This window comes from Aphelocoma coerulescens, chromosome 4A, assembly GCF_041296385.1.
Source record: "Aphelocoma coerulescens isolate FSJ_1873_10779 chromosome 4A, UR_Acoe_1.0, whole genome shotgun sequence".
Taxonomy (NCBI): Eukaryota; Metazoa; Chordata; class Aves; order Passeriformes; family Corvidae; genus Aphelocoma; species Aphelocoma coerulescens.
Genome location: NC_091018.1, coordinates 193,236 through 212,879, shown reverse-complemented (window position 1 = coordinate 212,879; position 19,644 = coordinate 193,236). Strand labels below are relative to the sequence as shown.

The window sequence follows — 19,644 nt, the reverse complement described above, 5'->3', positions numbered from 1 at the left end:
ACTTGGCCTGGCATGGCTGTTGACCTGTGTTTTGACAATAGGGCAAGGGGATTTCCTGCTGCTGGAAAACGTGCTGGGGCTTTGGGCTCTTCAGCAGAGCCTTTCAGCTTCAGCATGAAGACAACTCACTGCTCGTGTCCAGAGCTGATCTCACAGGTCCTTTTTGCACATAGATGACTCCCACCTTGGGTCAAACAGGCAGCATCAGCTCTGGCAGTAGCATCTCCTGTGATTGTTACTTGCCAAAGGACCCAGTTGCTGTTTCAGACCCACCGCTCAAGTGCTCACACACTGACAAATGGGAGGGTGTTCCCCTATGGCACCGTGGTGGGGGGCCCATTGTTGCAGAAGGAGGATGGTCATCAAGTCACCCAGTTACCCAGTTTATTAATTGAGCTTCTATTCAACCAAATGGTTGATTTTCAGGGTCATTGGCAGATCACATTAATAACATCTTTCTTCAGTGTGACCCGCATGAGTAGGCACTTAAACTTTTGTGATATTCTGCTCAAGAGTGTGCCAAGCCAAGATGCTACCACTGTGTCATCCCTAATGCAGGTTAGCTGTCCTCCCTGCAATGATGGGAAAGCCAGGACCACATCCAGGAGTGTTTACGTCTTCCCATTCTGCAATGGGAACTCGCAATGTATTTACTCACCTGCTGAAATCCAGCTTTAATTCAGTGTAACAACAAGCCTGGCTCCAGCAAATGACTCATTCATGTGATTCCTCAGTCTGACCCCTTTTCCTAAATCAACCAAAGAATCAGCTTTGGCAAATGTGCTGACACACACAAGCCATATTTTCTGGAGCAATGTGCACGCAAACAATGTATCACAGCTTCCAGCAGGGTCCCAGTGCATTGCTGCAGCCTCCTCCAGCACAGCACCAGCCTATGCAGCTCCCCCTGTTCCCATCCACCACTAGATACCTGGCCCTGTGCCACCTTGCTGTGCTGGGAGACCAGCTTCTGGCAGCAATGTGCCCCAGGGGCTGTGCATTCCAACTCCTGTGGCCACACAGCATCCTCTCCTGCTTTCCAGGGGAGAAGGGTCTTGCTTGGTGGGAAGCTCCCAGCTCCCTGTCTGCTCCATGGGGTTGGTCGTGGTGGGGGTGCTCAGAGGGAAGTTTGTGCTGCCTTCAAAGAGGCCCAGCTCAGAGCAGAGCCCTGGCCATCTGGAGACTGTGGGGGGCAGCAAAACATGACCCTCAGCTCTGAGACCCCTCCTTGTTGTTGTCTCTTTTTATAGTGATGAGCTGGAGAAGTTCATGGAGAGCCAGGGTGCGGCCAACCCAGGCATTCTCATCCTAACCACAAGCCTCAGCAAACCCTTCCTGAGGCTGGATAAATACGTGACACTGCTGCAGGAGCTGGAGCGGCACATGGAGGTAGGTGGGGTGTGGGGCTGCTGGGCAGGCTCTGTCCCTTGATGCTGCCAGAGCTGCTCCCTGAGCTTCAAGACATGCCTCTGCCTCTTGGTATTTGAGCACAATGAGGCTAAAAGTACTTACCACATCTCCAAGGAGATGTCCCACGTCCCCCAGACATCATCTACCTTTCAGATTAAAAGTGAGAAACCGGTGGAAGAGTTAGAGAAATGTTAAGGAAATGCATTGACTGCTCTTCACCCCAGCCCTTCCTCAAAGATGGGCCATTTCCAGCACAAGTAAAAGCAGAGTCTAGAGCTGGGCTGCAGCTGCTATTTATTTGCACAGCCAGGAATAAATCTGTGTTTTTGTTATCATTTGATGAGATTCCTAAGCCTGGCCACTCACTCCTGTGGCTTGCAGGCACATCCCCACCCCTTGCCCCAGGGTTGTGCTCCTGGGTGGAGGCAGAGCTGCACAGACAGACATGGATCTGGCAGCCAGCACAGACACAGGGGTGGAGAGCAAGTCCCTGGGAGCAGGGAGTATGGCCAGGGGCACAAAGACTTCCTTGGCAAGAAGCAGGTCTGCCTCAGGACATTTCTTGCCCCAGGGACTGTAGAGATCTCTGCTACTCGATGCTGGTGCACTCTAGCTGCAGGAAGGCAAAACTCAGGGGTGGTGCAAGGGGGTGAAGGAAACAGAAGTAACAGTCTGTTTTTAACCAAGTTTGCTTTTTCCCCTCATCCAGTTTTAATTACCAGTTAATTCAGCACACTTATCCATGACCTACAATTGAGCCAAAGGATTAAAACCTCTATGCTTGAGCCAGGGATATTCCTGCATAGGAGAAAGCATGAGAGCCTGCAGGGTAGGAACACTCCAGACATACCTGTACCCTCTCACCTGGCTGAGCTGAGCTATAGGGACTGAGCTGAGCCTGGCTGCAGCCACCATGCCCATGCAGGGATAATGTGCTCTTTGCAGGATATGCATTGTGCTCTTTGCCTGCTCTTTGCAGGCAGTTCAGCAGTGGATTTGGGGACACATCACTTATTTGTCTTAGTTTCTAAGATGAGTGTGGGAATTTTGTTGCATGAATTAGTAGGGCTGAGGTTTAAGCTGTGATGCTGCAGGCTGTACGCAGTGTGGATGTACACCACAGCATTCCCTGCACTGCTGCACAGCTACTGAGGGGGCAGGTGTGTTCAAGGCAGCCACTCGTCCCACATTCCACATGAGCAATCCCAGGCTGCAGGGACAGCTCCATCACAACCTAGGCACCTTATGATTTGCTTGGCATGAGGACTTGGTGGTGAGGAGCAGGCCCCTAGATCCAGGAGAAAATTCTGGGAGAGTACTAGCATACAGCTGTGGTCAGAGATAAGGGGCAGCATTCTGCTTTTACCTGGCCCAAGAGCACTCTGCTCAGACATGCCTTCCCTTAAACCCAGAGGTGAAGCCCCCTTGATGCTCGTGGATTTCTGCCCTTGATGGGGCAGTGCCTGGAATACCTGGCATGTCAATGGAAGTTTCCTTCCTGAAGGTGCATCCTGTACCACTTCCTGTTTTCACTGATTTTTCTTTGCAAGTCAGATTTGTTCTAAGTCCAATCATACCTACTCTTGCTCTGGCCACTTTACACTGATTAAATTGGTATCAGTGAATTGCATAGCTGCCTTTAGCCATGCCATGTTGAAGTTGATGGTGGGGAAGGTACCTGGGGGACTTTGAGCTCTTCCTGAATCCCATGCTGTCTGTATCCTCAGCCCTGGGTGTACTGGGACGGTGGGTAACGCTCAGGATGGGTGATACTCAGGGTGGGTTGATGCTCAGGTTGGGTTCTGCTGGTGCTGGTGACTGAATTTGCTCTCCCTTCACTAGGAGGCGCATGCAGATCATGAAGATGTTTTGAAAGCTGTCACATCCTTCAAGTCCCTTGTGGTAGGTGTCAATTCTTAAAATAGAGCTCTCCATTTCTGGTCTGCATTTCATGAAGAATGAGTCAAGCCTGACATTTTTCTCCTCGTTAGAAAAAAAAGGTCTTCTGGAATGGAAAAGATGGGTTACAAAGAAACTTAAATTCACATTTCAACCCTAGAGCTGCTCCTCTTGCTGTGGCAAGAGCACCCTGGCTCTATGGTCCCCTCTGCTGCTGAAAGCCACATGTGGACCGTGGTGACAGCAGGGTCCCTTTCATCTCATGTTGTGTCCATTCCCTAATCATCTGCCACCTCAAACTAGATCGCCCTTGCTCATTGAGGGAGCAGTTAGCACAGATGTGACTGACTCCAGTGCTGGTGCCAATGGGAATTTCCCCTCTGAGCCCATGGAGTAACTCTTGATTTGGCTGAGGTTTGCTCCACGGGCATTGGGAGGCTTGGACCACATTCCAGTAATTTGTGGCCATTGGTGGGGAACAGAGAGGAGGGATGACTCAGAGATAACAAACCTATTTCTATGAACTCTGTCACCTGCACCCCTCAAAGTCCTGCTGCACTGAGATGAAATAGAGGGGGGAAAGCCACCTGTGTGCACAAAGGTTTTACCTGGAAAAGCTTTTTTTGGTTATTAAAAAAGCTGTAGTCTCTCTTGCTTCGTAGCCACATATCTATCTATCTATCTATCTATCTATCTATCTATCTATCTATCTATCTATCTATCTATATCTATATATCCACTCCAGATATATAACCACTCCAGCTATGGCCCAGCTTCCTTCCCTTAGCACAACAGATATCACACATTTGTGACAGATGCGTTTAGCAGTGCAGATAAAAGATGGGGAGGAGAAAGTTCATAGAAAACAGGAAAGAGTGGTCATGTTACATTTACTAGAAACTCAACACTCTTTCCATTTATTCTGGAAGCTAATAGAGGAATAACTCATTTAAATTACAAGGTGTCATTAATCTTTAGGAAATCTCGTAAGAGCTGGATGGTTTTACTTGAAATGTGTACTAGGATGATGAGTAATTTAATGTCATTATGACACAGCTAAAGAGGTTCAGTGTGGATTTGAGGTCAGACAGGCAGAGGTGCCCCTTGTGATGGGCACATGGTCCTGTTATAGGACCAGGAAGGCTCCCAAGCAAAGGCAGGGAGGAACCAAAGAGCCTGGTGATTCACAGTGGTGTCTCTGCACAGACTGATGAACTCCTGTGGATTTTATTTGGATTTTTATCCTGGGAACATTGGATTCAGCTACACTTGGGAGCCATCAAAACATACAACAGTTGTAGAACTAGAGTAAGCACCCACAGTTTGGTTCAAATGTGTGTGGTTTCAAACTAGACCCAAGGCAGCCTCTCTCTTTGAAGAGCTGGATAGTCAAAGAGTTGGAAAGGAAGAAAATCTCTGTCAGAAAAAGAGTTTGGAAAAAACCAAGCAGTTGGTGAAAACAGCTCTGGTTTGGCTTTGCAGCAATTTTCCCTGTTGGCAGAGGGGTCAGTTAAAGAAAGTTTTGCTTGGATTTGCAGGACTGTCTTTGTCCAGTCAGCACTGTCCTCTCTTGCTGAGAGCTGCTGAGAGACTGGTCACTCCCTAGAGCTTCTCCAGTCCCCAGCTGCCCAGCAGTGGTGCAGTCTTTTCAGTTACAGTGCTTTGAGAAGATTCTTTTTTGTACTACTCTACAGCACTGCCCAGTCCTGCTTTTGGGTTCGCAGATTTTGGTTAGAAAATATCTACCCATCTGACTTGTGGGGACTTTGCAGTGCTACAAGTACAACTCTGCTGTTTGGACAAAATGGGCAAAATCCCTGTAAGCAGTAGCAAAATTAGAGACATTTAACTGTGCAGCTGTCTTGGTTTGGAAATTGTGACCCTAAACTCTCAGAGGTAGAGCTGGTTTGGAAAGAAAAGTTTGCTCAGTGCAGTTTGCAATTTCTTTGACATTTGAATGTAATCATTACTTCATAAATCACTAGGGTGTGATTTTTTAAGAAACTTTGTGTAATGGAGCCAAAGCAAGCTTTCCTGATCCCTGGCACAACCATCCCTGAGCCCACAGGGCTGTGTGAGTGTTGCTGGTGGAACTGCAACTGCAACAGTTGGGTTGGCTCCTGCCCTTCAGCTAACAAAGCTGTGCTGTGATTCCTAGTCGCAATGCCAGGAGCTGAGGAAGAGGAAACAACTCGAGTTGCAAATCCTTTCTGAATCCATCCAGCGCTGGGAAGGAGAGGACATAAAAATGATGGGAAACGTCATCTACATGTCCCAGGTTATGGTGCAGTCTGGGGGAAGTGAGGTGAGTGTAATGTTCCTTCTGCTGGCTAAAGAACTGATGTCTGAATACCCGCTTGCACCCGGGATAAGTGATGCGAGGCGGCAGCTCCTCTCCTTCCAGGCCACAAACTGGTGACAAATAATGCTGATAAATAATTTTACTTCAGGAAGAGTTGTGCAATGGGGCTGTGTATGTCTTTGAAGTGAGTCAGGCACCCCGTAGGTTTAGCTTCAGGCCTTTGGTGACACACTTTTCAAGCAAAAGAAGTATCTCAGTGTCATATAGCATATTAATTTCCCTCTTTCTCCCCTGTGACTTACTCTGAGAAATGGGAGTGTCCTATGTCCACTTTAGAAAGTGTCCTATGCCCAGCACAGGGGCTGCTTTGATGCCCCACCCCAGAGCTGACTGTGCTTTGGAACTAACTGGAGTGATTCTTGTCCTACTGGTCCTAATGCATCACACCAGTGCCTGCCACAGACCTTCCTCAGTGGTGCTAAAGGCATGTGTGCTGCATGCTCGGTGTGGGAAAGTTCCTGTTAGCACTGAATTGCTTGCTGTAGCAACTTTTCCCTGGGAAGGGAAGACCTGTAAAACAAACCTGTGCAGCATCTAGTCCCAAAAGTCTTTCTTGTTTGGGATGTGAGATGCTGGGGGACATAAGGCCCTCTGAGGCACTCTACAATGATTGGAAGAGGATTAGCAGGATGCAGACAAAAATCTATGCGGGGAAAACTGGTACATAAATGAGATGCTGTAAAGAAAAAAAAGCCAGAATAGTTGGTTTGGGGGTGATCTCACAGGCTGTGATTCCAGCTGCAACAGGTTCAGTTTGCTAGAGGCAGGTGCTTGTGATGCACTGCCAACTGGACTAACCTAAATTCTTATCCCCCCAGGAGAAAGAGGAGCGGTATTTCTTGTTATTTTCCAATGTTTTGCTGATGCTGTCTGCAAGCCCACGGATGAGCGGGTTCATCTATCAGGTAGACATGCTTAGGCGTTCAGTGTAAAAAAGGAAATCAGATAGTTCTTATCAAATTCAAGTCCTCTGTGTCCTTCGAATTCTCTGTTGTGATGCAAACACCCCAGGCTGGGAGCCAGGACTTGGCTTTAGGATAGTCAATGCCTTTGTCCTGATAAATGGTTAAGCAGCATTTGGTAAGTGAATGCTGTGAAATTAGAAAAAAAAAGGGAAAAACCTCAAAACCTGTTGTTCTACCTGCTGTTCTTGAGAGTGGGGGGTGTGTGTGTGTGTGTGTGTAAGGTGTCCTGACCCAGCTGTAGGGTTTTGACCAGCCAGCTGGCTCTCAGTTTTGTGCCATCTCTGGAAAACACTTATAAAGCCCACTGCAAAGAGCACAAAAATTCCACTCCATGAGGTACTACGTATAACTCTGCATTTCTTGTGTTTTACCATTTTCCATACCATCCAATGGCTGGAATCAGGCTTTTGAGAGCTTGGCTTTTCTCCAGCTGTCTGAAACCATCAATACTGCCAGGAAAAGGATGTTCTTGTTTTGATGTGTCATTGTCATAGCAAGGGAAATGAGAACGATATGGGAAATATTTGGCTGGGTTTTCTGACTTGACCCACCGATGGGAGTAAGGTGAGCAGGCAGTTCAGCATGCAAATCAGAGGGACGGGGAAGGCTTTCAGAAAAAAACAGGGGAAATTGATCCTTCTGACTTGACTGTGAAAAAGGCTTGCACTGAATGAAGGGAAAGGGTGGCAGATGAGCCAGGGATGACTCAGTTATCATGGGAGCCTCATCTCTGGGGTTTGACCTAGTTGTGCAGGGAAATCTAGATCCATACATTAAAGGAGACTCTTCCTGCAGTCTGAAGCCTTCACAAATTAATTTTAAATGGCAATTCCCAAAGAGAAAGGAATCAGCAGAAACAAGCAGAACAACACGTGCTGGGAAGCAGACACAGATGCTGACTGCTCTTCAATTCTCCCAGGGAAAGCTGCCTTTGACAGGAATGACGCTGACAAAGCTGGAAGATGCTGAAGGGAATGAGCACATGTTTGAAATCACAGGTCAGTGGGGCCTTCTGCCTGGGGCTGTCCTCCCAGTCCAAACAACTGTTGCCACTGGAAGTACTGGTCCTCCTTTCCCTAATTCCCCACCATGATCTTCCTCCTGCTCTTTTACCATGTGTTGTCTGAGTTCCTGAGCACCTCTGGTTGAGTCAATCTCCTCCCAGTGCCCTGGAGCTCTGCCTCTGGCTGCCTTTGGAGACTGTAGTGTTTCATATGGGACAAATCTCCCGTCCCAGTAGCACTGCTCTGCACTGGAGTGCCCTGTCTGCATCCAGTGGCCATCCCTTGTAGCTCTGAGTACCTAATTTATTGACAGATTAATGGTTCTGGTCATCAGGGAGCTTTCCTAGTGTTCCTCCCATTTTCCCCTTCAATTTATCTCACTACTTGTAGGTATATACAATAATTTCATGCTCAGTGCCTGGGCTGCAGTACAGCTGTTTGTGCTGGTGGTATTTGGTGTCAGGATCCTGTTAATCATGGATATGTTGTGTTTATTGACCTTTAACATTAAATAATCCTCACACATTCATCTCACCAGTTCCCTTAGCATTTCTTGCAGCTCCCACATTTTCAGTGGTTGGCCTGAGCAGGATAGGCAGTCACATCATCATTGTAGATGAGATGCTTAGGGACATGGTTTAGTGGTGCACCTTGCAATGCTGGGCTAATGGTTGGACTTGATGATCTCAGATGTCTTTTCCAACCTTAATGATTCCATGATTCTATCTTTGCCCTGGCCCTTTTGGAGCCACTGGACTGTGCAAACTGAGGAGCCATTTCCTACTGTGCTGAGCTGATCCCACCCTGTGTTTCCTCCTGAGTCTCTTCCACTTGCTAAAGACAGTTATTTAACCCTCTGCCACAGGGAACATGATGGAGCGGATCACTGTGTCCTGCAGCACCAGCCAGGACTTGCACGAGTGGCTTGACCACTTGCAAAAGCTGACGAAAGGGACATGCAGCACTGTCTCCAAAACACAGTCTTGGAGCCCTCATTCGGTAAGTGTCACCTCCTGGCCTTTGCTGCCTGGGTTCCTTGCTGCTGCCTGAGCTCTCTGTTTCAGCAGTGCGCCTTGACACTAAGGTAACATGACAGCTGTAAGACATATCCCACAGTCTGGTTTGTAACCATGCTGTGCTTGTACCATTTTACATGTAGCCTGCCCTATTTTTGTTGCAACTTAGATGTCTCAATGTCTCAATGCTTGACCATCCCCCTCCACTTCTCTGCCTTGTTTGGTGGTTAACAGTCTTGGTTTGTTTCTCGTCTATTTTCTCAGACATTTAGTTCATCTGGGCAGATCCGTGGGCCTCTGGAACCCCCCAAAATCCTCAAGCCCTGGAGCTTGAGCTGCCTCCGCCCTGCTCCTCCACTCAGACCATCAGCAGCGCTGAGTTACAAAGAGGTAATCATCCCAGCTGCCTGTGCAGGACCTTCATTTCACACAATCCCTAGACCCTGTGTCCAGGTTTCGTATCCCGTAGCAAGGGCACAGAAATGTAGGATGTTGGGGATGTTGAGAAAAATGACTCTGCCAGTTTGGCCCCAGTCCTGTGATGGATGTTGGTTGCTGTGCCAGACTTTGTGCTATAAGGGACTCATGAGTATGTGTGTTTGCAGGTTGGATGTTTGCTGTTGGCTGCTGTAGCCAGCACCCTCAGCTGCTGGATGTCACCGTCCCACATCTGGGTGTCCCATTGAGCCCTGTCCTTTGGCAGTGCCATGGTGGAGCTGCCTCCTCTCCTCCTCCTGCCTTGGTCTGAGCTTGGTCTTGCTCCCTGCTGGAATGTGTTCCAGCTCCAGCTGTAGCAGTAGCTCAGTGATACATGATTGAGAAGCAATACTGTGCCACGAGGAAGAGGCAAAACACCTGCCCGTGTTTCTTGTGTCTTCCACCCTGTTTTGGTGGCTGGAACAGGATGTGGGGCTTGACCCTCCTTTGCCACCCACCTGAGTGTTACACAGCAAGGTCCTGCTGGGAGGCAGCAGCCCAAGTGATGGCTTCCCCTGCAGAAATCCCAGCCTGGGAGCTGGGAGGTGGTGTGGGAAAACCCAAAATACAGCGTAGCTCTGATTCTCACCCTGCACCACAACTGTAGTGCTCTCTTTCCCCACCTCATGTTAAATTTTTTGGGATTACTCACCAGTACCTCAGGTAACGTTCCCCTTACTGAGTGAGCACTCTGGATCTGAGTCAGCTGCCTTTCTTCGTACAGCAGCCCTGGGAGGGTCACTGCCCCAGTGAGGATGGGGTCAGGGAGGGGGCTTGGACCCCCTCAGCCCTCCCAGCACTTAGGGATGGAGAGTCTGGCAGCTTGCAGGGCTGTGAGTCTGCTGCTCCAGGTAGAGACTTTATGTAGCCTCATTGCATCTTGTTGCATTTATTTCTTAGAATTTGTAGAGTAACGCATTTCAGTTTGGGAATTAAAGTGTTTAAATACCAACTGAGCAGACTGAAAATGATCCATAATCTTTGCATGTTCCAAATTCCTAATGGAGGCTAAATGATTTCTTGCTTGCGTGGTGAATTAAAAATATAGGTAGAGGCTTGAGGTAGAAGAGAAATTTTTCTGTGGGAAAAAACACAGATTGAGTGATATCATTAATACCATGGTCCTTTGCAGTTTGTTGTCCCCTGCCACCCATAGCAGGAATTAAACTCTCTGTGTCAAAACCAGGGCAGAGGTTTCTGCCACAGAGGCCTAGCCAACAGTGAGTCCCAAGAGACTGGATGGTGGATGGTACCCTGCGAGGTGTCATAGGACCAAAAATGTGGCTTCCATGGGAAAAAGCTGTGCTGACCATGCTGGTGGAAACCCAAAGGCCAACGTGTCCAGAGTTGGGCAGGCACAGCCTGGTACCCAGTCAGTTCAGGCTGAGCCTGTGGAGGGACTCATGGACACAAGCCTGCGATGACAGATGGGAAATAAGTTTGGTTGTTGGCCCAAGCAGATCCACATCTACCTCATCCCTCCCTCTGGGGTGTTGAATGACTAAACGCTATCCCCATTTCACTGTATTTTAATTTTTTTTTAATTTAAAGTAGAGCACAAAATAAACAATGCTAACAGTTCCGTGCAAGCACCTTCCTATAATGAAGATTTAATGAAGGAATACAAATTTCAAAGGTTATTTGTAGGGAAGTGAGTGGGAGAGTTTGATTAAAAGATTAGAGATTTTCAGACATACAGTGTTACTTTACTTGTCTTGTCATAGTGTAGGACAGGATGGCACAGTCTTGTGCATTTCCTTGTACCCAGCTGTGCTCAGGAAACCCCAGACCCTGCTTGTGTACTGCACATCACTCTTGTTATTTCCATTGAGATTGGGTCATTTTTCCTGTTCTCTTTCCAGTAGTAATTTGAAATGACAGAACAGATAAGTTCCGTGTGTAAAGTGCTGTGTCTGGATTCAGTTTAGCAAGGGAAAAAGATTTACAAATCATTTCTTCTACTGCTTTTTTTTTTTTAAACTGGTGTCTTTGCATCAGGTGAAGGCTTTATAACATCAGGGTTCATGACTTTGCTGGGCAGACCTGCAGGAGAGCCAAGCGGCTCCCTGGATCAAGCATCCCTGAGATGGCATCCAGGGATTGGGCCCTCCACAGGATGTGCAGGAAGCTCCCCGTCCCTGCCAGTGGAGCAGGGAGGTATTGCAGTGCTGATGCCTGATGGCATGGTCAGGTCTTCAGTGAGGATGGCAGGTCCCCTTTGAGAAGATGGAATCCTAGGAGATTGTCACCAGGGTGGGCAGAGCATCCTGGCATCCTGACTAGGCTGGGTTGAGGCCCTCAGGACTGGTGTTGAGCACAGACCCCGAGCGATCCCTGGGGCTTGGAAGGAGCCAGGCACATGGAGCTCCTGTGGTTGTAAGCACCAGTTTAGGCAACCAACATCCACAAACACCCACTACTAACCGAGGAGGCATGTTCTCTGTGTGTTTAGAGTGTATTAATGCCCACTCACCCTGCGTCTCACATGTAAATTTTCCATTTTGCATGACATGGTGCTCCTTTGCACGTTGATAGTGCTTTAAAACCAGTACAGACGGTGTGCTGCATTAATCACAGGACTAACATTGAAATGTGTTTCAGAATTGTGGATTTAATGGACTTGATGATAAAAATCATCAGTCTCTCACACTCATCTTCTCTTTCTTTGCATATTCATTGTAGAGGATGTCTTATATCTTAAAGGTAAGGGTAGATAAATCTCTTTGGCTTGTCGTGGCACAGAACGCTTGTTCCTGTTCATGCTTCTTGTGCTTGCATGACCCTAATCTTGCCTTGTTGTATCCGTAAGTTATTGTCAGAGTCAGTAGCAACTGGCAAATATATTTTGAGATAAATCTCCGAAAGGATTTAGTATTGTGGTACTTAAACCTCCTGGCATGCCTCTTCTCCTGCTTTAAATGCTTATTGCATGTAACCTACTAGTACACTAATTCTCTCCAAATCAGCAAGAATTTTAACTAAGTGAAGGAGAAAAAAACTTGTGTTTCTTACTCATGGAGTCATAGCAAACACTAACTTTGTATGTGTTTGTCTGTTCTCTGTGTATATGTGTGTGTGGGATTTATACTCACAAATTGTGGACATTTAGAAGCAGAGCTATTTGCCAACTCTTTTATATTAGAAATCGAGTCAATGGAATAAACCACATTTTAGGGTTTTCTAGCACAGATGACAGAGTTGGTAAGCAGACTAAAAGTGTTATCAATGTATTTGAATTCTATGGCTAAAGGATTTTAGAGCAGAGTTGAATTTACTAAAGGAGCCTGTCCTGGCCCAAACTTGCAGGTGCAATTCCCATTGCTGTTCCAGGGAGCAGTGGGTCACAACTGGCACATGTGAAGGGCAAAACCCATCTTTCTCCCCAACTTTGTCATTGTCTGCTTTATAGTTCTCTAACATGTTGTGTGTAGCATGGGTAGCTACACCCAGCTGTGCTGCTCCCCTGTCCCAGCTGCCTTTGATTCTGGTTAAACACAAGAGTCTATTTCTCTGTAGGATTCCAGCAAAAGTCCAAAAACAATGAAGAAGTTTCTTCCAAAAAGGAAAACTGAGAGAAAACCATCCGATGAAGAGTTTGTTATTCGGAAAAGTAAGTTTTGTCCAGAGAAGCTGTGGTTGCCCTATCCCTGGAAGTGTTCAAGGCCAAGTTGGATGGGGCTTGGATCAACCTAGTCTAGTGGAAGGTGTCCTGCCCATGGCAGGGATTGGGACTAGATGATCTTTAACCCCAACCATTCTATGATTCTATTTTTCTTTTGTTTCTGGAGATTTCTGTGTTCTCAGTGATCTCCATGGGACTTTGAGAACACCCTTTCTTGCAGTGCAGGATGTGACAGGATGCTCTCACTGTAAGCCTGTGTGCTCCTGAACACAGGAGGCTTCTGGAAGTGCACTGGTCCTCAGCCTCTGACAGATCCTTCCTCCCCTCCCAGTTATGACTGCCAGACATGCCACCACCCTCCTCGTGATTGCTAGCACAGGGTCATGGGTTGTGGGTGGTCTTGTTCTGGGTATGAAGCCAAGGAACTACTTCCAAGTAGTTAAAAACTGCATTAAAACTGCACATCAAGAGTCACCAAAATATGTCTGACAGCTCGGACAAACCCTTACCTGGGCATGCCAGCAGGTCCTAGAACAGTTTCCATGGGGAATTAGGAAACAAAAAGGTCCCCATCCCAACAGGGGTGTTCACCTGCAAAGAGGGGTGTCCTGACAGCTCCCTAAAGCCCACTTGGGACACTCCTTGGGAGCTTTACATGAAAGGCCATGGTCACCCAGCCATGGTGAAGCTGCCGTGCACAGCCGTGCGCAGCTCCACAACTAGCTCTCTCCCTTGAGAAGACAGCACTGAGTGGAGGCTGGAAATTAACACTTCGTACTTCCAAGTCCTGCTCTGGTGCTGCTGTACCAGACCCCCCACATTAGGGCTTTGCCTGCCCATCTCCCAGTGCTGCCTGCACTCAAAGTAGGGCAAAAAATTCCCTGAGTTTTGCCAAGATGAGCAACTAGAGATGAGTTTTCACACCATTTGGTCATGGCGCTTGATGCCACTAAGGCCAGAAAATGCAAAGGACCTCGAAAGGGATTTGACAACGTCCCAGAGACAGTCAGCCAAAGAAACAGCACAATCTCTTAAGGGGCTTGGGTACAAAGACTGGGAGAGACAAGGCCAGAGTACCTTGCTTTTTGTGCCTGCTGTTGTTTGCAATGTTTTACAGGTACTGCTGCGCTGGAGGAGGATGCTCAGATCCTGAAAGTGATCGAGGCATACTGTACTGGGGCAGGCTTCCAGCAAGCTCTCAGCTCAGGTGGGCACACAACCACGTTATTTAGCTCCTACTCTGCCCACAACACTGATAACCCCTCTGGGAAAAAACAGATGTTGCATCATACAGCAATGAGACTCATGCTAGGAAACTGTGTAGTGTTCAGTCTTCGAGATAAGGGAGCTTCATCTGCCTAGTGGTTTAGTTGCCATTGTTTTTCTTCTAAACACAGAGAATGAAGCAGGTAGGAGGGCAGATGAGACACTGCTATTTCACCAGTGATTACCTGATGGTAATCTCAGGTTGCTTATAGCTTTAGAAAGGAAGCATGAATATTATCTCTCAATCAGCTGCGTGTTTAAGAACAACCTGCTTCATAAGAAGCTATCTAACATCTTCAGCTCTGGAAGTAAAACTATCATTGCTGGTGAGATGTCAAATTAAATCACTGAACTGTCAAATAATGGTACACAGAAAAAAGGGAGGCCATGGTTCTTTGGGGAGCTCTTGACCCTAGTTGAATGGTTTCATTTATAAGTCATGACATAACTTTAGATGCAATGAGTACTCTTGAAAATTTTCCACTTTCTGCTGTAGCTCTGGGTTGGTGGGATGCAGCTGACATCTCCAGCCTGCCCCAGGTTGATGGTGGAGCAGGAAGAACAAGAGCTTCTGTCTGATGTAGCATGGGCACCAGGGAAGATTACTGCTTTTTCTGCCTGATGAATAATTCTTGTACACAGGGTCCCGTAAAGACTCCATCCCCCAAGTCCTTCTTCCTGAGGAAGAGAAAATCATCATAGAGGAAACACGAAGCAATGGCCAGACAGTCACAGAGGAAAAGTAAGTGTAGCTGCTCTCCACTTGCAGACAGATCCCTGTGTCACTTTTTGGAATGGCATTAAGAACCAATGCCCTGTCCCCACAGAGGAGCAGGGCTGGTGTCATTGGCTCCTGCCTTAGTTCTGGCAAAGAACCACCAGACAATTTCAACCGCTATTTTGTCCCTTTTAAGGACAGAGCCGCCTTCCCAGCTGTCCTGACATGGCTGTATCCCTCTGGAAGTCTGGATCCCCAGTTTATGGCTTATCCAGGTGTAGGATAATGGGGTCAGTGGGGACAGAACCAAGCAAGTGGCTCTTATTTTCTTATTTTTTTAACTACTGATGTACTGGGCTGCTGCTGCCCCTCGGGAGCCTGCCTGGCACCTGCCTGTGAGTGCTCTCAGCCTGTACTATAACTTCTGCATCTGTGTGACTGTGTTGAGCCTCTCCCTTTCCAACCCAGTCAGTGTGTTCCTTTCATGGTTGATTTGTTGCAGCACAACCTCAATGAATCAAGGCTACTTTACAAAAGATGCTCAGGCATTTCTACCTTTAAAGTCATTGTTATTTATTGCCATAGCATAAACAAGGAAGCCAAAGCCACAGATCTTTGCCAATAACTCAGCGCAGAACAAGGTACTGAGGTTTGAGAAAAGAGCCCTGAGTTTTGGACCAGTGGCCTGTAAGTGCTCCTGGGCTGTGTTTCCAGAGTCCCCTCACAGGCAGCAGCTTGATGCTCGGGAAGCAGAATCTGGATGCAACTTCCCTGTCAGCACCTCCCATGCTGTCACTGTTTTCCTGCACCCCAACTCTTCTTATTTCTTTTTTCTTTCAATTTTTTTTTCAGAAGCCTTGTTGACACAGTTTATGCACTGAAAGATGAAGTCAAAGAGCTGAAGCAGGTAATTTGGGTGGGATCGTTTGTACTGGGAGTTGAGTGAAAGCCAACCAATCTGTGCTGGGTCATCTTCAGCTGGTCGGTGCCAGGAAAAGTCTTACTGATCCTGGTCCAATCCTGCAAATTCCTGAATGAGAATTAGTTTTCTTCTGATTTACCTCTCTGAATCACAGAATCATAGAATCGTTAAGGTTGGAAAAGACCAGTGAGATCATGGAGTCCAACCATCAACCCAGCACCACCACCATGTTCACCACTAAAGCATGTCCTGGAGGGGCCATACCCACACATTCTATGAACACTCCCAGCAATGGTGTCTCCACCACTTCCCTTGGCAGACTGTACCAGTGTTTGACAACCCTTTCCTTGAAGAAACTTTTCCTAATATCCGATATAAACTTGCCCTGGCACAGCTGGAGACCACTTCCTCATCCTTCATGCTTGAATGCCAGAGACAGCAAGAGGGAAGGAGTAGTTGGTCTTTGTGGTAACATGAAACTTTCCCTCCATTCCGAAAGCTCTTTCAACTTGACTGTTCATTTTATAGGGGTCTGGTGGACACCAGTTCTTGTGGACTCAGAGGAAATATGTCCTCTTCCCTCCAGTCCCAAGTCTGGAGGTGGGAGAAACCACTGCAGGAGAACAGGGTTCTTCAACCCAAGCTAAAATTAGGTTTCCAGCAGGATGTTTCTGCCTGCCCAAAGTCAGGGAACTTCTGTGCAGGTTTTTGAGGTAGTAAGGGTCTGTTTGGGTTACTTGTGGTCTGATCCACTTATAGTCTACATCCTCACGAAGTCCTATCAAATGTCCCTGTTATTTCATCACCTCTGAGGCATCAGGCAGCAGATGCATGGAAGTACCTCACTGCATGAAGTGCTCGGGCATTAACCGCATATTTATTCCTTTGTTTTTCACCTTGCAGGAAAACAAAAGGATGAAACAGTGTTTGGAAGAGGAGCTTAAATCCAGGAAGGACTTGGAGAAGCTGGTGAGAAGGCTGCTGAAGCAGACGGATGAGTGTGGCAGGGAGGACACTGGGCGCAAGTCATCCCTGATCGCCTGAATTCGTGGAGAAGCTGCAGGCAGTGGTGTGTGACCTCAGGTGTTTCTTTGGGAAGTGCAACTGGATCCTTTGCCTCTTCTTGGTCCTTATTTTGTTGGTTTGGTATATTTTGTTACAAAAAAAAAAAGTCATAGAGAAAAAAAATAGTTTTTCTTCCATCCAGTAAGGAAATAAAGCAGAAACAATCAATCACAGCTGAACCAGTAAGCAAGTGGTCCATGATTCACAATTCATCTGCAGCAACTAATACCTCATTGTACCTGCTACTGGGAGCAAATACAAACTCTGCTAGTGACTGCTGCTCACAAAGGCTTGGGCAGCAGTTTCCTAGAAGAAGCTTAAGCACTTTTTAATGCTTTCATTCTTTCCAAAAGCGCCGGTACCTATTTATTGAATGAAAACATTATTGAGGTGGCATTGAGCAGAAACCAAAAAAGCACCATGCTCCTCTTTTCAGATAGTCACAACAGGGGAAGCTTTTCCCATCTATCTTCTTTTTCCCCATTAGTTGACTGTAGCGAACTAGAGCCCAGCAATACTGTGGTTCCTGTGTGGCCTTGATACTGATTAAAATGTGCAATTAACATGAAGACATTTGAACTCCTTGGGGAAGCCAGATCTGGAGCACCTGTCAGAGCGCATAGGAAGGTATTTTGCACAGTGCTGCCTCCTTACAGCTCGTGATTAGCACAACAGGTAACTGCTGTTCTGTCCCCTATCCCTTTTCTTATGCATGATGGAGAATTCCTATCCCCTGCTTTGTTTTCACATCGAGTGTCCAGGTATCCTAGGAGATTATAATTTTGCTGTGCTTCTTCTTGCAGGACATGCTTTTCTCTGTATGAAATGTAAACATTGCTTGACAACAAAAAACAACCCCAAATGTGCTGGTCCCCTGCTCCCTTCTGCCCATGTTAGGCTCTCCATCGCTCCTTCCCAAGGGTTGGGAATGTAGCCAGCGGCCACTTCTCCGCACACCACCCCAAAGGGGCTTTCTGCTAGGGAAAATGAACTTTCTCTTGTGATAGGGAAGGTATTTATGTTTTGACAAGAGCTGGAACGCTCCTGGGGCAAGGATGTGCAACACCCTCACTGATCCCTGCACAGCTCCTCGACCACAGCACACAGGCAACATGCATATGTATCAGCTCTCCTTATCTTACTTGGTGTTATACCTTAGTTTAGAACTGATGTTTTTCTTCCTTCCTTAACAGCTTTATAAAAATAACCTTCTGTTAAAGTTAATGTGTCTTATTTATCTCACAGGGCAGCATGGTCCCAGGGTGTGCAGAGGCACCACAGCTTGTTACAGTCACACCATTATGTTGGTTGTGAAGGACATAACAGAGGCAATAATTACAACTCCCTCCTTGCCATTAAAATTTAGCCAGGACATTGAAAATGGTGTTTTGGGAGATGTAGACTCCAAAACATCTCAAGGAGTGTAATAAGAAACCTTCTTTAAGCTGTTTCTAGGGCAAAACAGAGGTCTGGCTACGTTTGCCATCCCCAGAGCATCCCAGCCAGATGGCAGCTCCCCACATCCCTGCCTAGGCACACAGTTGAGTGGTTTGGTCAGCAGTCAAGCTCTGCTGTGCTTGTGGATCGTTTTCCAGGAGCAGAACTTTTGCTACATGTACTGCTGCTCTGGGAGGCCATGCGCAGACCCCTCACTACTGCCTGGCCTTGCCGCCTGCCCAAAGCTGGGTTGGGGACTAGGCTGCTGACGTGCAGAACAAACCAGGAGTCACTGACACTCCAGGGAGAGGGTAGAAATGTGTCTTTGCTGCCCCCAGGCTCAGTTGAAACCCGTGCTGTGTACATATGCATGTTTGTGAGATGTAATGTGATGGAGGGCACACTGGGACTTTTTGGATCAAGCATTTGTCAAGAGCTAGAAGCCAAAAAAAGAGAAGAAAATAAAAAGGAAAAGAAGCCATGCCAGATGGACAGCAATGTTTGCATATTTACTTTGTTTACAGTGCTTTGTAAATAGGTTCCAGTGAGTCTGTCTTTAGATGGATGTTGTGTCAGCTGCCTTCCAGTGTATCTTTGTCACGTAGGTTTATTTAGTGTAACAACTTATGCAAGTTCAACTTTTCTAACATGTTTTTATTTTGAACAGTTTTTTAATTGACATTTTCAACAAATAAAGAAGGATAAAAGTCGCTTCTTAGCCCTTGGTGCTGCTTCCTGTGTTTTCTGCCGTGAAAGCAAAGCCAGTGCTTGCTCTGGGCATCACTGATTTGCTCAGAATGCCATGGCAGCATCATCCTTCTCTGATTCGCTGGTGGGTTTACTGGTGTGAAAGGTGATGCTAGCACTTCGGCTGTTGTTCCCACCATCACCCAGTCCTGCAGCAGGCCAAGGGCACCAGGTCCCAGGACAGGAGATGCATTTCCATCCCTTAAGCCCCACATGCACTCTGTTCACAAGGATGCTTTATGGAGAACTGGCTGCTCTGCTGCACCAGGCAGTTGCTGTAGATAAGTGACTTCCTGCCTGCTTGAAATTTTATGGTTTTTAAGTTAGTGTTTTTTCTGGCAATTAGGTGTGGTGACAGGATTTCCTTTGGTCTACCACCATTTGGACGTCTCCTGCAGGCTGGGGGTTTTTTAACTCTTTGATAGAGACATGCCACGGTCTCAGCCCACAGCAGAAGTAGAGGATTGAGGACAGCAGGGCTGGACCCTGGTCTCCCTACACAGTTTGGGCTGGACCCAAACACAGCACTCAGAGTGGGAAAAAAAACAAGAGACAAAAGAAACACTAGCCTTGGGTGCATCATGGAAAAACACTGAAGTCCAAAACTACCAGAGCGCAGGGTTAGATGGGATATTAGAAAGAAATTCTTCCCTGTGAGGATGGTGAGGCCCTGGCACAGGTTGCCCAGAGAAGCTGTGTCTGCCCCATCCCTGGAAGTGTTCCAGGCCAGGTTG

General features: G+C 47.2%; 1 protein-coding gene across 5 annotated transcripts in view; it reads left to right on the top strand.

Moving 5' to 3' along the window:
* ARHGEF6 (Rac/Cdc42 guanine nucleotide exchange factor 6) overlaps positions 1 to 18,864 on the top strand; it is a 38,929-nt gene extending 20,065 nt beyond the window's left edge. For 4 of the 5 annotated variants that reach the window (XM_069014981.1, XM_069014985.1, XM_069014984.1 and 1 more), the window contains 13 exons: positions 1,251 to 1,389; positions 3,253 to 3,312; positions 5,468 to 5,614; positions 6,490 to 6,576; positions 7,556 to 7,634; positions 8,506 to 8,639; positions 8,921 to 9,046; positions 11,816 to 11,836; positions 12,650 to 12,743; positions 13,873 to 13,962; positions 14,664 to 14,763; positions 15,592 to 15,646; positions 16,565 to 18,864. In XM_069014981.1, the coding sequence (XP_068871082.1) occupies positions 1,251 to 1,389; positions 3,253 to 3,312; positions 5,468 to 5,614; positions 6,490 to 6,576; positions 7,556 to 7,634; positions 8,506 to 8,639; positions 8,921 to 9,046; positions 11,816 to 11,836; positions 12,650 to 12,743; positions 13,873 to 13,962; positions 14,664 to 14,763; positions 15,592 to 15,646; positions 16,565 to 16,705 (1,273 nt within the window). In that variant the 3' untranslated portion in view covers positions 16,706 to 18,864. The remainder of the gene's footprint in view (positions 1 to 1,250; positions 1,390 to 3,252; positions 3,313 to 5,467; positions 5,615 to 6,489; positions 6,577 to 7,555; positions 7,635 to 8,505; positions 8,640 to 8,920; positions 9,047 to 11,815; positions 11,837 to 12,649; positions 12,744 to 13,872; positions 13,963 to 14,663; positions 14,764 to 15,591; positions 15,647 to 16,564) is intronic. The other variant, XM_069014982.1, reaches the window with a different exon arrangement.
* Positions 18,865 to 19,644: the final 780 nt, after the last annotated feature.